Raw genomic sequence first — 16,012 nt, forward strand, 5'->3', positions numbered from 1 at the left:
CTTTTTTATACATTGCTGCACAGGAATCGAGGAAGATTAGATGCCATGAGAGAAAGAACAGCATCTCTGCGAACTTCACTTCACAGCTTCTCTCAGCACACTACTTTCCTCTGGCTGTAGCAGATCTGAGCTGTGTAGGCTTTGTAGTAAGTGGAGCTGGCTCAAGGCCAGGTTTAGTATGGCAACCCCAGCAGACAGAGGTGGGAGCAGAAGTCCATTGACAAGTTGAGCAGCTCAAACTGGGAAAACTCAGGGGGTTTTAATCCCCTGAGCTTTTCTGATGTTACAGGTATTAACTCTATCAAAAGAAACTTTCAGCAGCATGATTCTTATTTGTACTTCACTTAATCTCCTGTTTTGTAATCTTCAGTTGAGTTTTCGATAGAATCGCAGAATCACAGAACAATTTGGGTTGGAATGGATCTCATCTAGTTCCACCCCCCTGTCATGGGCAGGGACACCCTCCACTAGCCCAGGTTACCCAAAGCCCCATCCAACCTGGCCTTGAACACTGCCAGGGAGGGGACAGCCACAGCTTCTCTGGGCAGCCTGTGCCAGGGCCTCACTGCCCTCACAGGGAAGAGTTTCATCCTGATGTCTACTCTAAATCTACTCTGTTTTAGTTTAAAGTCATTAACCCTCATCCATACTCTGGTAAACAGCCCCTCCCCAGCTTTCCTGTAGACCCCTTTGGGTACTAGAAAGCCACCATAAGGCCTCCCTGGAGCCTTCTCTTCTCTCTGAACCATCCCAACTCACTCAGCCTGTCTTCACAGGAGAGATGCTCCGACCCTCTGATCACCTCTGTGACCCTCCTCTTGAAAGGCCATTTTTGTAGGCCATTTTTGTAAAGTTCCTGAGATCAACTATAATATTAAAATGTCATTGGTTTTAGAAAACTTGTACCTAAACTGAAGCTGTTTGGACAGTTGAATGCAACTTTATTCCGTTATCCGTGCCTTTTTACCTGCTTGCACTTGAACTTCCTAATTTTTTTTTTTAAAAGGAAAACTGACATTTAGTGCATCAGCAGTGTAGGCTGGTTGCAGAGCACAGCATGCTCTATATGTTATACTTCTTGCTAGAAGTGTTTCCAAGACTACCTGTACTCTACTCGTGCTTCCCTTTGAATTCTCTTCTGGTGCAGCCAAACAGCACAGTGGGCTCTCAGGTGCACAGGGGCAGCTTCATGTTACAGAGTTTTCTCCCTAAGGTTAGAGGCATCCAACATTCTCCCTGTTCCTGCAGTGAAGCCAGGAAGTACCTATCCCCATCCACTGTGTCCAGGCCTTAGGAGCTGCTGGCAGCTGGCATGAGCTGCACCGGTCTGCAGGGTGCTTCAGTGCACTTTGGATGGGATGCCTGGCATGGAGTGCTGGGCCAGGGATGCTGCTGGCCCAGGATTTGGGGGACAGTTTTACCTCACTTACTCTTTCCCTTAGCTGTCACATGAGTAACTAAAAACTGGCATCTTTCTACTGAAAAAAATACCTGATTATGTATTTTGTGTATCTTTGATTTTAGGATGAAATTTTGACCGTCATAAGGAGGGTGGATGACAACTGGGCAGAAGGAATGCTGGGTGACAAGATTGGCATTTTCCCTATCCTCTATGTTGAGGTAAGTTTATCACAGGTGGTGATGGGTGCTGGTCTTGATGTCTCGTGGGGTTTCTGGTGCCCACAAGGGCAGGACAACATTTAAAATTCTAAAATGAGAAGGAAAAATTATACTGGAAAAGCTGAAAATGGAATTTCTTGTTGCCATCCCCTAAAGCACCATGAGAATACATTTGATTCACTTTAAAGAGTCCAGCAAAATGTATGCCCTGAACTACTGTTGAAGGCTTCCCATGTAGTGTTTCTGGTGTGATCTCCATAGTACGTAGGGAAAATGGGAGAGGATGATTGTAGTTGGGGTACCTTGCACACATGTAAGGAGAAGTAGCTGCTGCCAGCAGGTGGGGAGCAGTGGTGCAGGCTCAACCATGCTCTGAAAGTACAGACCTTTGGGGGGTTCTATGGGTGTCTATGGCTCAGCAGCTCCAACTGTGTGCCCAAGGGTTCTCATTCTCTATGCACCGGACCTGTCCTTGTCCTGAGTACTTTTATTGGAATCGTTTCCATGGGAGGCTTGTTTCAGAGTAAATACTGAGACTTCATGTCCTCTGAGCAGACCTGTTGTACCACCTCTTCCCACTGTTGTGCACCTTCCTGCTGGTGCCCATCCAGCTGGATGCTCTGTGGGACAGGAGCAGCAGCAAGCAGTGGTGGCCTGTGATGGTCTCACTGGAGGTGCTCTGTTGTCCAGGTGCCAGGTAATGCCTTTGGGGAACCTTCCTTCGTCATGACTCGGATGGGCATACACTTTGCTGGTTAAAAGACTGGCTAGATGGTCAAGCCCAAAGAGTTGTGGTAAATGGATTTAAATCTAGTTGGTGACCCCTCACAAGTGGTGTTCCCCAGGACAGTTCTCTTTGATATATTTATCAATACTCTGGACAAGGGGAGCAAGTGCACCCTCAGTAAATTTGAAGACTAGACCAAGTTGTGTGAGAGTGTTGGTCTGCTTGAGGGTAGAAAGGCTCTACAGAGGAATCAGGAAAGGCTGGTTCTTACAACTTGGGTCAACACAACCCCATGCTAGGCTACAGGCTTGGGGAAAAGTGGCTGGAAAGCTGCCTGGCAGAAGAGGACCTGGGGATGTTAGTTGTTGACCTAGCAGTGTGCTCAGGTTGCCAAGAAGACTTGCATCAGAAATCGTGTGGTCGTCCCCCTGTTCTTGTCACTGGTGATGGCACACTTTGAGAACTGTGTTCCATTTTGGACTCCTCAATGTATGAAGGCCATTGAGGTGCTAGATTATGTCCAAAGAAGAGCAATGAAGCTGTGAAAGGGTCTAGAGCACAAGTCTTATAAGGACTAGCTGAGAGGAGACCTTATCACTCTTTACAACTACCTGAAAGGAGGTCGTAGCCAGGTGGGTGTTGGTCTCTTCTCCCAAGTAACAAGTCTCCAAGGACGAGAGGCAATGGTCTCAAGTTGCACAAGAGGAGGTCTAGATGGGATATTAAGAAAAGAATCTCCACTGAAAGGGTTTTCAAGTGCTGGAACAGGCTGCCCAGGGAGGTGGTTGAGTCATGTGTAGATGTGGTGCTTGGTTTAGTGGTTGCACATTGCAGTGCCAAGTTAATGGTTGGACTTGATGATCTTAAACTATTCTATGAGTGTACCAGGAGTGCAAAGTATAGACAGGGACCATACATATATGTATTTCTTCAAGGTGCTGCCACTCTGCGGCTGCTGCTGGGAGCAGTATCACCCAATCTCTGCTCCCAGGCATAGGCTGGTACCACTCTGCAGAGTGAAGCATCTCTTGTGCCCATAAGGGAGCCCCTCCTGCTGTGTGCAGCTCTGATGCCTGCCTCTGAAATTACTTCTCCAGATTTCTTAGTTAATGATTTGAGACAAAATAGAGATAATTAGTGCCTGACTACCTAATTATTAACTCCGACAATGACCAATTTGGAATAAACCACCATTAATATACATTGCATTCCCACAGTTGACAAGAACAATAATATTAAAGCCAGAATGCGTAGGAGCCGTTATTAGGAAACCAGCTGCCTCGCGAAGTTAATGACTGGTTTTCTCCTAGTCTGAACGTGTAAGACATTTTCAGTGTGTTGTGGTTAAATGGGAGAGAGGGGTTTCTCCCAGATTTCATCCTTTTTCCACCTTCTCTTCCTCCTGCCTGGGAAATGTGTCCTGCTGCAGAAAGAGTGAATTGGGGACCTCTGCACATCCAGACACCGCTGCACCCAACCACCTTACCCCAGCTCTAGTTTCACCAGCAGGCCATAAGCGCTTGCACTGCCTACGCACCCTACTGCATCCTGATCCCTCTCCCACCCCTAGGTATCTGTGCTCCTTAAATTGCTGCTTTCATAGGGTGAGGGGCTGGAAGGCTCAGAGGACCAGCCTGTTGAGAACATGTGCAATGGTGTCTCACCAATGTTCTCTAAGCACTAGCACATCCTGAGTGGCCATGAAGGAATCACAGAATGACCAGGTTGGAAAAGACCTTTGAGATCATTGAGTCCAACTGTATCTGTCCTCTACTAAACCCTATCTCTAAGTACCTCATCTACCTGTCTTTTAAACACATCCAGGGAGGGTGACTCAACCACCTCCCTGGGCAGCCTGTTCCAGGCCCTGACGACTCTTTCATGTTTCATGTTCAAATTTTTTCCTAACATCTAACCTGACCCTGCCCTGGTGCAGCTTTGTGACATTTCCCCTTGTCTTATCTCCTGTGACCTGGCTGAAGAGACCATTGCCCACCTCTCTACAACCTCCTTTCAGGTAATTGTAGGCAGTGATAAGGTGTCTCCTCAGCCTCCTCTTCTCCAGGCTAAACAATCCCCACTCCTTATAAGAATTACTCTTGAGCCCCTTCACCAGCCTGGTTGCCCTTCTCTGGACATGCTCCAGGACCTCAATGTCCTTCTTGTAAGTGAGGCGCCCAGAACTGGACCAGTTGAGGTGCGGACTCACCAATGCCGAGTACAGGGGCCCAATCACCTCCCTAGACTTACTGGACAGGCTGTTTCTGGTACAAAAAGCAACAGGAGGAGAAGGAGCAACAAGCAATGCTGTGCCAAGTCAGAATGGCAATGCTGGGAGTTTCTAAAGGGATGCAAACAGCCAGGTAGCCAGGTCTGAGGGAAGAGCGCACATAGGAATGTGTGTGCCTATTCATTCCTACAGAGACACACACATAGACAAAATAAATACAGTTATATACCCTTATGCATATATTTGTATATATATTCACATATATATTTTGTCTGTGTAAATTTGAAATCTGGAGGCTTGAAAAGCTTTTTCAAATGAGATACTTGGGTGACATGGACATATTTGTGCTGTGGTTTGTCAAGCTGAAGGGAAATGATACTCCAGATGGAAACATCAGCCACCTATTTCTTCCATGTCCTGGTGAGTGGAGGGAATCCTTGCTCAGAACATGAGATGAGCTTATGTAACTATTGGAGTTTTACAATTGTGTCATTGTTGCCAGCTTCAGATGTTACTCTACATTAAAAATTAAGAGGAATCAACAGACCAAATCCCAAAGAAGTTTTGAAAAATCTCAGTGCCAATGTTTATACAATAAATCCATTAAACAAGTAGTACTTGAATCTAAAAACACTCCTTGAGCCTGTCCAAGTCCATTAAGTGGTTTTTCAAAATCTTGGCAAAATGTGCAAAATAAGCAAAGCTTAACTCTATTGTAGCCTTCCATGTGCATGAGACGATGGCCGAAGTGCTTGGCATTTCATGTGGCACCTGAAGCTGTGCACTCTGGATGGAGTGAATTCCAGCCCGGAGACCATCTCTGAGGGCAAGCTCTAATGTCCCCAGCAGCTCCCAGGGCTCAAGCAAGAGCTCTTACACTTGCTATGGTGACCAGGGTGTTAGAAAACAAGCCGGTCACTTCAAGGATCTTAGAGCTGAGCACCTCAGAGCTACCACCAGGGGATACAATCCTTGCTGTGCCCCCCCCCTTTGGTGAGACTTGGTCCTGCCAGTGTCCTGCCATACCCCTCACATGGGTGCTTGCAAGAAAGGCTTTTGCAAGTACTTTGTTAGAAAGCATATGCCTGAGTCACACAGAGGGTGTACCTCAGCCACGCTGAGTGATCAGCGAATTCCTCGTCGTGATCACACTGCCCTCCCAGCACTCGGGCTTGTCAGCTGGCCCATGTGAAAGCCTGCAGTGTGCCCCTAGGCTCCTTCATCTTCTTTCCACCCAGTGCTTGCTGAACTTGAGGGAGGTCCACTTCTGTAAAGGATTCTGTGCCTGGCATGGCAACTTTTAGAGTGATACTGTGATGTCATAAAGCAGCGGCACAAAAAACTGTCCAGAACCATCAAATTGTATCTGCTCCCTGCAGTGTCTTGGAAAGCCTGTCTCTCAGCATTGCCTGTGTCTGTCCATATGACCACATAAGTGCAACGTGGCATAGGTTTTATGCTGTATTCCCTACAAGCATCCAGCAAGGGTACTTGCATGCCTGCTGGGTCTGACAAGCTCTCTGCAGAGGCTTTTTCCTGCCTCTGTAGTGTCCCAATCTCAGAGAAGCTGCAGTCGTATAAGGAATAAATATTTGCAGCTAACAGTGGTGACTTTTACAGGATGAGTCACACACAGTGTGTTCTGTCAGGGAGAGTTTGTGCTTTGTTTTTTCTTATTTTGCTGCTGTCCTTCGGCTCCAGCAGAAGTCGTTTGGGCTGATAATTTATGTTTTAATTCGTCTACAGAAAAAAACCCACAACATAGTCAAATTGATTCTCAAGGTGCCTTCTGTCCTGAAATAAACAGCTTATTAAGAATCTGCATGGTTTGAAGTCATGTTCTTGCTGGGAGGAGTTTTGGACCTGCAAGGAATTCAAAGTCCTAACTAAATTTCTTTTATTTTATTTTATTGTGTTTGAGATAGCTCCTTCATTCTTAATAACTGCTGTTATTATCTCTGTTTGGAACTTGTAACTGTTGTGCTGCTACATGGAAAATTGCAAATAATGAAGAATAAAATGTGCCCTAATAGATTTAAGTGTCAGCGAATGCAATTTGAGGGCAGTGGTGCGCCGAGTATTTGCAGGGATGCATCCCGCTCAGATGGGCAGGAACTGGAAATTCAAAAAGCTGAGCTGTCAGAGCAGAATTTCTGACTGCAGACCCCAGTGCAAAGAAGTATTGAATGAGGTCAAGAAGCCTTACGAGGCAGTGGTAGAGCAAGGCAATTATGTTGAGCGCTACTGTGACTGTAATATCAGCAAATTACAATTGATGAAGTGCCAGCCCATTGTTATAATGTTTTATGGCAGCAGGGGCACTGAAAGCTGTGATTAAGTAATATTAGGAGTTTTAAAATTCTTTTTACAGAGCAGTGAAGCAGGATAATGGGGATCTTCTCCTGTTCTTCACAGTCAGAAAGAGAAAAAGGTAGAAAGGAGGTCTAGGAGAAGGAGGGAGGAGGACGACAATGGGCAGAGCCAATGGTTTTGGTGCGCTGCAGCATAGATCCACAAGACTCCTTAGAGACCCAGGGGAAAAGAATTCTTGCAAGTCAGTGGTTTTTTTAAGAGTTCAGCCAGAATAAAACAAACAAACAAAAAATCCAAAGCCAAATGCATTTCTTAAAGAAAACAGTGATTTTTCCATTCCAAAATTAACTTTGCAGAGCAGATCACCACATTTAACAATGCTGTGCTGTACCACTTGTCTACCAACCATCCTAGAACAGCTTAACCCATACAGAAGAACCTGAGCACATTTACTGGAATCCCAGCTGTGGTCATGGAGACCCACCTCCCTGTCTGCCTTTGTCCTTAACTGTGTGACTGTGTATTTCTCTGAGGGTAACTTTATTTAGCCTGAAGATGAACACAAATGGTTGAGAGTTTAGTGCCTGTGTCTCTCTGTGTGTCTACGCGTGTTTAGTTAATCCAATGACACAGTAGGTTGCAGGAGGAGATGCAGGGAACTGCTCTGAAGAGGGCAAATCTTCTCTCACAGACAAGCCTACAGACCTGCTTGGCTTTGGGATTCTCCAGAACTTTCCTGACCATGTGGCCCCCAGTCTGGCATTCAGCCTGGATGGCAGATTTTGGTGGGGTTTTTTCCTATATGCAGATTCCCATTTCAGCCATTTTCACATATCCTGGTATCCCCAGAGGCAATCATCACAGTTATATTCTTGAAAACCTAGATATGTGGGCATGTGTATTTCTAGCTCTAATATATGTTTTGACCATTTTCAACAATGTCAACCAATAATTGTTGCCCTGTCCACTTCTTGTCTATGTTTTCTCTCTCCTCAATCTGTTTGGTTCCTCCCTTCACCTGCTGGACAGATGGGTCCCTATGGGACTCTCATAATGAATTCAACCTTGATGTCTGACACATCATCTATCTATGTATGGTCTCCGTGGCAGCACATTCTGCACCTTTCAGAGTATCCTTTATGAAATGCTTCCCAAAAAAAAAGGAGTGTTAGACAGTTGTTAGATAGTAACATGAGTTTGGTGCCCTTTCCAGAAGGAACAGATGATCTCTGTTTTTAAGGGCTGTCAAAATGGTTCGTTTTAGCCTTGCTAGTAACATTTAATGCTAATAAAAATAGAGACTTTTGAAAGGTGGGTAGAAGGGAACTGATGTACATGATTTTAGAAAAGCTGACTTACTAAATCTCAGAGGAGCAAATTCACCCCAGTAGTAAGTAGGTGTAACACTAATGAGTTAAGAATTATACCCATTAACATCAGAATTGATTTTTTCTGTTCTCTCTCCTTTTGTGTGTCACATAAAAATAGAATAAGAACGTTGTAAAGCTGAGGACAATGTAAGCTCTGAGAGGTGCTCAGCTCATTTCTGTTGAAAATCTTTATTGATGTGCATTTTCAAATACTGTAATTACATTGTTTTAAGACTTTTATTCCTGCACCTTCATAGTTTCTGAAAAGTTGGTCCCACTTGTTTTCCTCTTGCATAGAATATGATAAAATATTTCAAGATATTTTTTGGTTTCAGATTTTTACATGAAGGGAGTACAAAATGATGACCCCCTGTTTCACATTCAAACATGCAGATGTTGTTTTGTAGGCTGCAAGAGGGACCTCAGCAAGAACCTATACACCTACTACTACTTTCATATCAATCCATGAATAAAACTTACTGGTATAAAGTATTGTCCCAGGCTACAAAGTAAAATAATTTAAAGAACTTCATAAAACTATGATGCTACTCAGGAAAACTCATGTTTTATTGGCACTCAGTAGGGAGAAGATTAAACACACGATATACAATAATGTACACATTATTTTAAATCTTTGGCCTGTCTTTTAAGGGTAACAGCTCAATTGCTTCTTTTCCCTTTTACTTATAGAAATAAATAACCTTTTGCTCTTTGTTTTAATTTCCCACAGAAAATATAAATCAGCATGACTTTTGGAAAAAAGAAACAACAACTTTCTAGTAACTTTTAAGTTTATTGGTAATTTCTAGCATCCTTCATGTGATGATCGTTCATGCAGATTCTGTAAGACCTTCCTCCATCTTCACGATACAAATTTGAGCTGCATTGTCACCTTTTGACTTAAATACCAGGTTTCCCCTAGGTCAGATTAGCCGAGCTCCTCATCTCCGTAGCCCTTTTCTAATTACTCGCCCCCCTCAGGCTGTGTCAGGACAAGGCGGTGCAGGATTGCGTTCTGGTTTCTGCATGGGGGGGAGTAATGTTCTTCCAAAGTTCATCTCGGGCAGGCACCGCAGAGGGGAAGCCTGCGTGAAGAGGTAGGTGGGAGTGCTGTCACGTTTGAGTCATCCTCCAGCCCAGACAGTCATAAGACCTGTGGTGAGCCGCGGTGAGAGCTGGCACATAAATTTAGACACAGCCGTAGGTTGTGAAAATTTGCCTTTTGGGAGCTGACAGTTTTAGTTACAGGTCTTCTCTTGTTTGCCCCCCTGCCTGCGTCCAGACGAATGAAGTCATAATTAGGTTATTCAGGTTTATGTCATATGACCAATCTTTCTATTAATCAAAACCACATTCAAACTGTTATCACCTCTTACTGTTTTTAAGGACTGTTGCACCAGAAATTGGCCAGCTGTCATGTTCAGGAATGTCTTCCCCACCCGCCCCCATGATGAGTAACATCTGAGTATCCTAGATTTTTATTTTGTAAAAATAACTCTCTAGGGTTATTTATAGAAGGTTTCCAGTCCAGCCAACTTAAGCATACAACCTTGGCAAGTAAGCCCATTTCATAAATCTTTGAAAAGAATATATATATATATATTTATATATGTATGGGACATTTTTGAAGCACTGCCTCCTAGGCACCAAAAATTGAAGTGCAATTTAGGTACCTAAGTAAGACCGACTGACTTTTGCTCTTGATCTGATAAGATGGCTTTGATCTCTAGCCAACATGTACTCATGGACTTTGATCACTTCCCAAGCAAAATCCTGCTTGTGAGCTTAGTGGGGACTCACCTGCCGTGTCGTCACTTCCCTGTGCTACCACCACACAGCGCTACCCTCAGCGCTTTCTTTTACCTTCAACTCTCCTGAACTCTGATTCTACTCCTGCTCGAATACATGTTTTCTAGTCCTGGGTGCAATTCCTTCTTGTTTCTGTTATTTTGGGTTCTGACTTTTGGGTTCCTGACTTTTGGGTTCAATATTTGTCCTCAAAATGTTCTTCTCTTAATGGTACCAGAGTTGCTTTTGTTACAAAAAAGTACTAGTGCTGAACCCCCAACTTCTCTGCACAGAGAGAACAAAATGTCTTCACAAACTATTGCATCTTATTTGGTATTTTCATTTTAGTGTTTCTCTTTACTGCTCTTTCATGCTTTTTTCCACTCTCTCTTTTAAACTTCTGAATTTCCAGTTGAGTGGTGAGTGAAGAGACATCTGCCAACATACAGATGTCTACTGGTGACTCACATCAAGAAGGAGCAGCAGCAACAGAACAACGTTTCTGCCCCCAGTAGCATTTTTCAACTGGGAAGTACTCTTCCACATCCTCCACGAGACACTGCAGGTCTCTAGGTACAGCTCCTCTGGCCAATGAACAGATCTCTACATCTGAGATAATTGCTTAGATCCCCCCTTACCACTGAGAGAGACAACCAGGTGCTCGTAGGGAGAGAAATAGGCGCTGCTGCATTACAGAGACATCTAAAATGTGTCAGATGAGCCTACTTGTACAAGAGCCTCTTTCTCTTCGTTGATTAGGAGGGGAAGGAAGGGCTACCAGCTCCAGCCTAAGGGAGGGAGAACCACTCTCCGCCTTCTGTGGCTGCTCAGGCTGTGAGGCAGTGCTCTGCACGGTGGGAAAGGGAAAGGCCCACAAAGGCCTTTGTGCATAGAACCTGCCATTTCATCAGCAAAGAGTATCTGTGTTCAAATAACTTCTTTGATACCATGGTCTCTTAGTTTCTTGGTTTTGGGGTTGTTTGCCCCTTCCTTTTCCCTACCCTTACTACTCACACCCCTCCCCCCCCCCTTCCCTCTTTCCCTGCTCTTTTCCTTTAAGGAGCAGGCAGATGCGTGGATCTCGGCTCTCAGCCGGGGTAAAACCACGACACATAGGCAGTGTTTATCAGTTTCAAAAACTGCCTGTCCGTCTTACACCTATCAATGTCTGGTCCGATTTTGCCAGGGAACCTTAAAACCTCCGTGCCTTGCAGAAACGAGGCATCCTGAATGAATAAGCCTTTGGCAATGCTTAGACAGATGTACAGCGAATCCTGGAGAAGCTTAGGTGCACTCTTTGCTACCCATTGCTTTCTTATTCTGCTCCTGGGCTAGCTGAGGCCTGCCACGGGTGCTCAGGAAGTCTTTTCAACCACAACAAAAGAAAAAATTTAGATGTTTACGTGGTCCTGCAACATTTCAAGTGGAAGGAGACCTCAAGCAAAACAACAATCCCTTTGGCCCTGTGTCTACCCAGAAGGACCAACTAAATAGGTAGTACATCATTTAGGGTTAGCTTTTGCCTCTGTGAGCACAATAAAAAATTTGGACTTCCCAGCAGAGCTCAGCAACCTCACAGCACACAACCATTGGAGTGAAGTGTTTCAGCAACACCACAGGTTAGCAAGGGGTAGAAATTAGCATTCCCTGTTGAGCGTACCCACTATCCCAGGGCCCTGTGGCAGCTCAGTAATCTGTTCTCTCTAGAGGAACCACAGAACGGGGCTTTTCTCTTTTCCAGACATTGATCACCTTGCTGCAGCACTATTGGATTATGAGGATCTTTCTCCTTTTGAAAAGAAAGCATCTTTCAATCTCACTTACCTAGGGGTAATGCATGGATGTATATTAAGAAACTGTATGTCAACAGATACATGATTTGTCTAGCAGACAGTTAATTCAAAATAAAATCCAAGAAGATTTTGTTATTTCTCACACAGGCATTCTGCATTTTTTCCCTAGTGTTGTTAGTGTACATTGCACATCACAATTAGCTTCCTTCTTGGGGGGCTTTCCGGGTGCCATGAAACTCTGAGAGATAAAACTCTTAAACTGGATATCTTCAATCCAAATGTAGCCGAAGGGGGAGGGGAGAGGGAAGGTTTTGGGAGATGCCGCTGGCAAACTGGTTGTCTTCTCTGCCCCTTTGCTGATGGCCACAGCTCTCTGAGCAGAGGGAAAAATAGTTCCATGTGTGGCACTGGTGCTGCGAGTGCCAAAGTATTGAAACCCCAGCCTATGAAAGGACGTGAAAGAGGTAGAAGCACACATTGTGGCTGTGGTGAGTGGGATGACGTCCATCAAAGGGACGGTATGGACAGTTGATGTCAGTGATGCTGTAATTGATTTGCCGGGAGGTGCCTGTCAGAGCCTTCTGGTTCCTGTTTTCAGATGATAGCATATTACATAATTATTCTGCCACAGAAAAGAGTCACAAAATGTGGTTAAGCTTGATCCTTTAAGCTTTCAAAGAGGAGTATTTTCAAGAATAATAGTTTCCTTATAGGATGAAGCTATGAACTGGTTTTACTGCTTTCTTTGCGTCCTATTGTGGCAGCTCTTGGAATGGTCAAACTGTCTTTATAGTCGGCACAGAGAGACCCAGGAGTGCATGTGAATGCTGAACAGTTGCTTCAAACAACAAAAGAAGAACATGTGAAGTTGATTTTTAGCCTAAAAATGTCACTAGCTATGCCAAAACCAGATGTTTGAGTTAAGTCTCAAATCCCTTACCACTTTGTGAGGTGTTAAAGCTGAACATTGAGAAAACCAAGTTCAAAAGACTAGAGAAGGAATCAGTACAAGCAAAAAAAATCCGAACAAGGGGAGATAGTTTGAATTCATTTGGGAATCTCCATCTTTTCCAGATTTTCTGTAGAACACATTGGATTCTTGAAAGCAAGCCCCTTTGTTTAGTCTACCCTATAGAAGAAATTACATACAAGTCTTTGGTTTTGCTTACTTTGTTCCTTTACAAAGTAGACCAGCCATTGTTTATCTTATGTTCTGCTGCACCATTTTTGGGTGTGATACTGGTGTTATTTCAGTCTGACAAAATCAAGGGCTGCTGCCAAGGGGATTGCCTTGCTTTTGCCTCGTTTGTGACAAAACTTTACTTCTGCCTTCCTTGTTCCAGGACTACTAGACATGTGGCTGCTTGCTGAGATGGATCAGGGAATTCACCCTGTTGAAAGCTACTCATTTAAAAGCTGTTAATGTGTTTTTTGCTTTCTAGTCATATCTGTTCAATCATCCCATTTTCTACATGGTCACATGAACATCTGTGGTGATGCAGGGCAGACAGTGGGAAAATGGGAAAGGAGGGCATGTGGCATTTCACGCTTACTGCAGGAAAACATGACTGGGACAACAACCTTCTCCCACGTACTCTGCAGGCAATGCTGCCATTGACCTGAACTCCAACCCATCACATCAAAGTGGTGAGGTGTGGAACCTGGAGCTTTGTGCAAGTAACCTCCTCTACCTCTTGGTGGTCCCTCAATTTATCTAATGATTTTATTGAGTTACAATTTTATGAAAAAGCACTAGGTACTCCATAAACAAGGTTAATAATATTAGCCATGGTTTAAGTAAGCCTGGAGGAGTATGTCCTGCTCTAAATCTGAGTTTGAAGTCTTCCGATCTGTTTAGACACAATTGAATCAAATTGACAGGAAATTTCATGAGAGATGTTTCCATAATAGAATTTTTCCATAACAGAATTTTTCTGAAAACCTTGGGAGGAAGCAGGAGAGATGCCAGAGCATTCAGTCAGTGGTGGACTCATGCTGGAAATATCTTCCTCTTGCCCTGTGGCTAAGGGGAGAGCACTGAGGGAAGAGGCAGTTCATCCTTGTGTTAACATTTTGTGAGAAGAGAGCAACAATACAGAAGGAGGCAGACAACTCCTGGTTCAAGCCCTGCCCACCTTGCTGTTGTTTGGTGAAACTAAAGCTCAATGGCATGTTTCTTGATGGTCATCTCCTTGATGTCTTTTCTCTGATCTGCTGCTATGTCGGGAGCAGAGTAAGGAATTTACAGACATGTCTTCCTCTTGTGTCCTTTTTTCTTTTCCTAGACCAGGAAGAAGGGCTGTGTGTCTTCCCTTTGAGAGCAGAAATAATGGCCTTCAACATCTCCTGTGCTTGCTCTGCTCTAGTGCTTAGTGTGCTCATTCCCAGCCAAAGCCTTTTCCTTCCATAGGTTCATTGCTCAGGACAGAGAAGTGTAGTTGTACTGATTTGATCGGCTGTTTTTCCTCTCACTCAATACATGAATTGTTGGTTTGGAAGGAGGGATATAGACATGCACCACTAAGAGGTGGTACAACCTAGGTTTTGTCATACAGAGGCCCCTGATGGCACAAGAACAGTCATGAGGGCTGAGCTTAAGGTCACAGCAAAGGCAGCTCCACACAACTCTGGTGACACATCTGTCTGCTTTCACATGGAGCAACTTTCACTCAACACACACCTGAAGTTTTGTTGCAGTACACAGTCAGAGTTGTGGGTGCTACTATTCCCATTTGGTCACTGGTTAAAGAGGGATCAATACATGTTTGTGACAAGTAATAAAGACACTGTCTATGGGAATCACGGCTTGGCTCCTTTCATCCGTGTGGCTTTCAGTCCTTATCTTGCCTTTGGCCAGTCTAACTGCTGCGCATTCACAAAGATCAAACTCTCATCATCTTGTATCCTGGTTATGCCTACATCCTTTTTACATCCATAACAAATGAAGACTTGCCTCTTTCATGACTGCCCAGAGTCTGTCTGTCTTTCTCTCTTTCTCTTTCTCTCTCTCTTTCTCTTTCTCTCTTTCTTTCTCTCTTCCTTCCTTTCTTCCTTTCTTTCTTTCTTTCTTTCTTCCTTTCTTTCTTGCTTCCTTTCTTTCTTCCTTTTCTATCCTGTAGAACACATGTAACTTGCCCTTACTTGAAAATGGATGATTCATCATTTTTCTCGTCCTTTATTTACTACAGAAAGCTCAATCTCTGTCTTTGATCAGCCAGTGATGCCAATCACTTAATCACTTTTTTTCAAATTCTCATTTTCTTCCCTTGTGCTGAGTTCTTCACTGCTGTGATGAATGCTTCAAAAAACATCCTCACAGCTGTATCAGCATTGGTCCTCCAGCCTCCTCCGTAAAATTGTTCTTGGCTGTGATGCCTACAGAAGATTTATAGTGTGCAAAAACCTCTGTCCATCCTGCTCGTAAGTCTGTCTCATTGTATGTTTCATCTATATATTGCCTCTTGTTCTCATCTTAAATTGTACCTTCCTTGGGCCAAGAGCTGTCCTTTTGCTCCATGTGGAGTACTTCTCACAATGAAATTCAGCATTTAATGGCAAAAAAAAATGTGTAGAAGTATTATTAACAAATGTCTCGTATTAACAAATGCATCACGTGGTGTGGTAACAGTTTGCAAAAATTCTGTTTCCTCAGGACAACTTGCCTCTCTGCCTAGAGAATAAAGGTGCAGTCGGTGCAAGCCAGGTCAGTCTGTTTTCAGAAAGGAATGCGTTAGGAAGATATTTGAGCTTGAGTAATTCCACAAATAGGGAAAAAACCCAAATCAAGCAGTGTTCTGCACTATCAGAAAGATTTCCTACTGTGCAGACTTTTTGCTAGCCCATTAATTTTGCCATCTCGGAACTCAAACAGCATGGCCTAGAGCTGTGGTTTTCCAAATTCCTTCCAGTTGTAGCATACTAACATAAACAACATTTGCATATGGATGTCATAAAAGTGACTAATGCCGGCAGTCATCATCCTTTGTTGCAGTAATGCGGCACATGTGCCTGAGCATCCTAAGAGATCTATTCAAAGCTCACTGGCACTGAAGAAATGGCACACCTCTTATCTGGCAGTGACATCCACAGCAGAGCAGAGAATGAATCCAGCTGTAGGTGAGCGTACGAGAGGAAGGGTACTCTAGCTGCCTCGCTGCACAACTCAGCTGTG

At 44.1% G+C, this 16,012-nt stretch overlaps 1 protein-coding gene across 2 annotated transcripts in view; it reads left to right on the forward strand.

The window, feature by feature from the left end:
* Nucleotides 1-16,012, forward strand: part of SH3RF3 (SH3 domain containing ring finger 3) — a gene marked incomplete at its 5' end in the record, with an annotated part of 257,121 nt that overhangs the window by 170,776 nt on the left and 70,333 nt on the right. For both annotated transcript variants that reach the window (XM_084272921.1, XM_084272922.1), the window contains one exon: nucleotides 1,525-1,620. In XM_084272921.1, coding sequence (XP_084129047.1) covers nucleotides 1,525-1,620 — 96 coding nt within the window. The remainder of the gene's footprint in view (nucleotides 1-1,524; nucleotides 1,621-16,012) is intronic.

The sequence above is a fragment of the Gallinula chloropus genome, assembly GCF_964237585.1.
Source record: "Gallinula chloropus genome assembly, chromosome: 1".
Lineage (NCBI taxonomy): Eukaryota > Metazoa > Chordata > Aves > Gruiformes > Rallidae > Gallinula > Gallinula chloropus.